This window comes from Orycteropus afer, unplaced genomic scaffold, assembly GCF_000298275.1.
Source record: "Orycteropus afer afer isolate SDZICR_OR568_19922 unplaced genomic scaffold, OryAfe1.0 scaffold00006, whole genome shotgun sequence".
Classification (NCBI taxonomy): Eukaryota; Metazoa; Chordata; class Mammalia; order Tubulidentata; family Orycteropodidae; genus Orycteropus; species Orycteropus afer.
Window position 1 is genome coordinate 19,173,110 of NW_006921593.1, and position 5,931 is coordinate 19,179,040.

At 57.6% G+C, this 5,931-nt stretch overlaps 1 protein-coding gene across 1 annotated transcript in view; it reads right to left on the reverse strand.

The window, feature by feature from the left end:
* The window catches only part of SNED1 (sushi, nidogen and EGF like domains 1), a gene marked incomplete at its 5' end in the record, with an annotated part of 82,655 nt that extends 76,725 nt beyond the window's left edge, over nt 1-5,930 (reverse strand). The window contains one exon of the mRNA XM_007943330.1: nt 5,811-5,930. Coding sequence (XP_007941521.1) covers nt 5,811-5,930 — 120 coding nt within the window. The remainder of the gene's footprint in view (nt 1-5,810) is intronic.
* Between the last annotated feature and the right edge of the window lies 1 nt (nt 5,931).

Here is a 5,931-nt window from a genome sequence, read left to right on the forward strand (position 1 = left end):
AACCCAAGGAGGGGTCGCTATGAGTCGGGGCCGACTCGACGGCACATAACAACAACAACAACAACAATGTACATAAACACGGGGAAACAAAAGCCAGCTGCCGCCTACGGGGCTGTCATCGCTGTAACCTTTGGGAGGGGTACTGCCAGACCTTGCTTCCAAGGCACCTCTGGGTAGGTTCGAACCACCAACCTTCCAGTTAGCAGCCCGGTGCCTAACCATCTGCACCACCCAGGGACCCTTGTAAGAGTGATGCATACCATCCCGAGGCTGGAAGAAACCCCAAGGCTGCTGCTCTGAGACCCCTGTAAGCCAGGAGCAGAGACCACCGCCTGAACGCACCCTTTAACTAATAGCTGGTTAGCTGGAAAAGTGCAGTCCTTCCCTGGAGAACTGTGCTCTCTCAGATGACCCACCCGGGGCCAGGTGGGCAGCAGCTGCGCTAAAGCACAGGTGAGAAGGTGGGGGCCGGGAGGCTGCATGAGCGGGGTGGGCGCTGGAGCAGACCTGGGGTGACTGCTGACAAGGGCTGGGGAGGTGACCAACGCCACTGAGCATTATGCATAGAAGCTGTCGGACGGGAGCCTGCCTGTGGTGTCTACGTTCACCAAGTACACAATAAGGTGTCACATACGTTATGCTACATTATAGTACATATTCCAGGAGCTCTGGTGGCGCAGTGCCTAAGGCATCTGACTGCTACCCAGAAGGCTGGCAGTTCAAACCCGCCAGCCGCTTCTCGTCAGGAAGGTTGGGCAATCTACTTGTGTAGTGATACTGCCTCAGAAACCCAAGGAGGGGTCGCTAGGAGTTGGATCAACTCACCAGCAGTAAGTTTTGTTTTTTAATTACATATTTTATTAAATGATTGAAAGATTATCTTACATCATATTTTATTGTGTTTGTGCAAAAAATACATATCTACATCTATAAATAAATAAATAACAGAAAAGCATATGGCAAAAATCGCATAAAACCTGGCAGGAGGAGTATGGCTGTATACTGCAGTTAGGTTCTTACCTTGTACTTGAACAAGTATAACATTATTTGAAGATGGTCTAAAGTTAAAAATGTATTAAGAACCTGGAAAAATCACTAACAAAATAAAGAACTATAACTAGGAATCAACAGTATAGATAAAGTCATACAGCATTAAAAAGAGAACAAAGGTAGCAAATAGAAACCAAATAGGAAGATGAACGGTTTGAGCCCAGCCATATTGGTAAATTACACTAAACGTAAATGATCTAACAGCACCAGTTAAGAAGAGGAGGTGGCAGATCAGACCAGAAAGCAGCTCAGTGCCACACTGTGCCGGACTCACCAAACACGGAATCAAAGCCACAGTCATAAGGGTACAACGTGGGTTTGGATGAAGAGCTCAAAGGGAACTAGAGAAAGCCCAGTTGCCCGTGGCCAGCCCTATGGTTTCACCAGTGTTGCTCCAATCCCTACACAACCCCCTCTCCGTGGCCTGCCTGGCAGACAACAGAGGTCTGCCTCTCTGCCCAGGCAGAGGCCAGCCTCACCCCCAGGCCTGTCCCTCCATACACAGCTCAGTCTGCCCCTCCCCTCCTTCACACAGGAGAGCTTGGCATGTCCGGCCATCTCCCTCCCACACTTGAGCTTTCTCAGCCAGGTCCCACCCACCTCTGCTTCCTGCCACCTTCACCAATCAGGGCCTGGCATGCCCCCCATTTACTATGGCAGACACAACCTGACCACCTGTCCATGTCAGCATTACACACCTGACCTGTCTTCGTGGGGAGCCTCCTTTTAAGCAGACCCACCTGCAGGCCAGGCTGTACTGAAAGACACTCGCCTTCTGAGGGCCCCTCCCACACTGCCATGTTGCAGCAGCTCTCACATCACGGCTCACGCCAGTCCTGGGAGGGAGGAGGCTGCCCTGGGCTGCAGCTCATGGGCTTTGCTTGGGGGCCCCTGACCCCTGGGTATGACCCCCACTGTAGGCCCAGGCCAGTCGCACAGGTGGTGTGACCACAGATGCCCACCTCCCCTGGCCTGGCCTCTAAACAAGGAGGTGGTCTGGGCAACAGATGCCATCCCACCCAGAAGGATGTCATGAGTACAGACCGGTCCCTGCCCTCATGAGGTGCCCGGTCTCATGCAGGAGACACACACCAAACAATGACACAAATAATCATCAAACTGAGGTCACAAGTGGTGTGTGCTGGCAAGCACAAAGCACAGGGCTGGGTGAGGGGCTTGTTTAGGGATCGCCTCCCAGAAGGGCCGAGGGCAAGATGTCAGTCAACACTTGAGGACAGGGAGGAGCTGTCCAGGCAGAGGAACAGCAGGTGCAAGGAGTGGGCACAGCCTGCTCTGTGGCTGGAGCAGTCGGAGGGAGGTGGGCGTGTGAGGAAGGGGGAGGTAGGTGTGTGAGGATGGGGGGAGGTGAGCATGTGAGGAAGGGGGAGGTGAGCGTGTGAGGAAGGGGGAGGTGAGCGTGTGAGGAAGGGGGAGGGGCAAGTGTGAGGAAGGGACTCCCAGGGACACAAGGAAGGGGGAGTGGGCTCAGATGTCCCCGTGAGTGCAGGACAATTAGTCAGTGAGGACAGACAGGCTCCCACACTGCCAAGAAGGCGGCTGGACATGGGGGTGTGAAGGCCCCTAATCTGCGTTCCGAGCCTTGGTTGCCTCATCCTATAGCAGATGACTGGCCCGTCCTCCCACAGGGCTGTCAGGGAGGTCAGGGCAGAGGGCTGGGCCAGCAGATGTTGGGGTCCCAGCTCTAACCCCTCCTCTGCACGGTTACTGTGGCGGCCCACAGCCTGGCAGCACTGCAGTTGGAGCCTCCTACCCGTGCATGGGTGGCAACTCAACGCGGCGGGCCCCATTCAGAGCCCGGAGCCCAGGCCCAGCCTGCGTGCTGATAAGGAGAAAGCAGCACTGCCCCGCCCCCCAGAGTCACTTCTCATTTCTACCTGGGATGTGGGACACTCAGCCATTTGCTCAAGCATCCAGCACCCCTGGTCTTGGCCAAGCACTGGGCTCAGGGTTGGGCAGAGCAGTGACCAGACAGGGAGACATCCAGCCTGTGCAGGGTCTTTGCTCAGCCCAGTGAAGGTGCCTGGGCTCAGAGATGGCTGATGTCATGCCCTGACTGGCCATGAGTTGGACAAGAGTCCGAGCCAAGGGCATTCAGAGAAGGTCCTCTCAGCCTGGGTGGGCATGGAGGTACCTGCTATGAATTGGGTAGGCCCCCGGGTGCCAGAAACAGCTTGTGCTCAGCTTGTAACCAAGAGGTTTATGGGCCGAACCCACACAGTGACATCATAGGAGGGCCCAACGATCTGCCTGCATAAAGATGACGCCAATCAAGCCCTGCGCGGCAGCTCTACCCGGCAGCACATGGCGTTGCCCTGGGCTGGAGCTGGCCGGATGGCAGTGGGTGTCACCCACCCAGCCCCTACCTTCTGTGGACATCACCTTGTTCGGAAATAGGGTCCTTAAGATGCTCTCAGTTAACCTAAATGCCTACTGGAGTAGGGTGGGTTCTAATCTCACCTGTGTGGTGTCTCATCAAGCCAAGAGGTGCCTGAGGCCACCAACAGCTGACAAAGACAAGAAAGGCTCTTCCCCTGGAGCCTCTGGGGACAAGACGGACCTGCCAACACCCTGAGTTCCTGCTCCCAGGCTCCAGAACTTCATCGTCTAAAGTCACCCACAGCCCCAGAACACTCACATGGCACCACGTCAGGCCCACTGCCTCCACCTCTCTCCGTGTCGCCACTGAGCTCACTCTTCTCCCTCACTGCACTGCCTCCCCGCTATCTCGCCCCGGCCACAGAGCCCTCTAGGGGCTAGCGCCTCCATGAGTTCATTTTCTTTTCTCCTGAGCACACAGAGGTGAGATGGGCTGGACTGTGTGCACACAGACAAGGGCTTTTCAAATAATATCTTTGTTTCAGGAAGAAACGCTTATGGAGATAGATGTTTCCTTAGCAGCCAGAATGTACATTTCTGACGAAACCGTGTGTTTTGCTAGCAGATCTTTCTGCTTTAGGCCCGTTTCTCCCAGTTGTTTGGCAAAGGTTTTTGGTGAGGCTGTTAAGAGGGTAACCTGTTTTAATAATATTTTCACCAATGACTTTGAGTGGGAAAGTTCAGCCTGGCCCAAATGCCCAGGAACCTGTTGACAGTGTTCTGTTAGGACGGTGCCAATGTGAGTTTTCCCAAGCAGAGCTCTGCCCACCTCCCCTCTTGCAGAGGTCAGGCCGGCCCCTCTGCTGAGTCCTGGTCCAGAGGACATGTAGCAGGGCGGCATCTACAGAGAGGATAACTGCTCCCTGCTCCTCCCACCACCCCATCACCAACTGCTGCCACTGAACAGACAGCAGTCAAGGCAGCTGCCAGGCTATGGTGTCAGCTGGGGGGGGGGGTCAATGATGCTGCTGGTGGCTGTGGCAGGGAAGGGACACTCAGGAAGGTGGAGCCTCGAACAGTGATGGGGGGAGGACGAAGGATGATGGCTGGCGATGGAGGTGGTGTTGAAGATGATGGGGGTGACGCTGACGACACGGTGGTGGTGGTGGTGCCAATGGCAGACTGATGGTGGAGGTGATAGTGCTGATGGATGGCAGGGGAGATGGTGAGGGTGTTGGCCACAGAAATAGCAGTGGTAATGGTGGAGCTGATAGGGAAGGTGGTGCTGGTTGAGAAATTGATGGAGTGGTCATGGTTGGATTGGCGGTGGAGGTGGTGGTCATGGTGGAGGTGGTGGTGGTGGTGGCAGAATTGATGGTGGAGGTCGTGGTGTCAATGGTGAGGCTGATGGTGCTCATGGTGGGGTTGGTGGTACCGATGATGAGAGTGATGGGTGGTGGTAGACTTGGTGAGTGATGGTGGTGGTGGAACCGATGGTGAGGTTGGTGGTCATGGTGTGGTCATGGTGAGGGTGATGGCAGGGGGTGGTGGGGAGGGGGTGCTGCTGGGGTTGAAGGGGGCAGAAGTGATGGAGTTGGAGGCAAGCGCACCAGGCTGCCCAGCAGTACTCTGGCCGTGACTCGGGGGGCCCCAGGCAGCCTGTGCAGAGTTTCACTCCCTCCGAGGGCCAGACTGCCCAGGATGCTCCACTGGGAGCGGACACAGAGCCACACACAGGCTCAGCCTTCAGCCCCTGCCGCTGCTTGGCTCCCGAGCCCCTCGCCCTGGCAATCCCTCTGGGCGTTGAATCTGGAGGGTCTGAGTGGGAGGAGGGCAGCCCCAGACTCAGAAAGGGGATGAGAGAAGGGCTCAGTGAAGACCAGCATGTCCAGCTGAGGTTGGCAGAGGAGCTGGACCTGCCTTGGGAACCTGGGCAGGGGGTCACCACCGCCTGGGCTCAAGTGTCCGCAGGAGTGGGGGGCCTTGGGCTACTCACTGCTCAGGGCCCCAGGGAAAAAGTCTGAGACCTGCGCAGACTGGGCGAGGGCCGGAAAGGGCCGAGGCGCCCCGCACGGGAGACTCAGGTTCTTGGACGTGTGTGTCTGCAGCCACGCTCTCTGCGAAAGCATTGAGACAAGGTCAGGCTCCCCCTGCGCTGGGACCAGCCTCTGGCAGATGTGCCAGGTAGACGCTGCCCAAGCCCCGGGCCCGTAGGGCAGCGCAGGGGCGCGCGCTTGTCTCGCCTGGGTGCCCGGCCGCCGCGCGCCCCCCTCCGGCTCGCCTCTCCCGCGGGCCGCTGTCCGCCTTGGCTCGGGAGGGAGGAAGGGCTGTCCTCACTCCACCTCTGGCCGCGCGGTGCCAAGTTGCTGGCGGCGGCGGCGGGAGCGCGCGGGTGGCTCCCACTCCGCGGGGTCTGTACTCACGTAGAGGCCGGAGTGCTCAGCGCCGAAGAAGGGGAAGGGAACGGAGAGCGGTCGCAGCCCCGAGCCGCCGTCGTCCTGCTTCGGGGTGACGGCGTCGCCGCGCTCCGCGCCGAACGGGTAG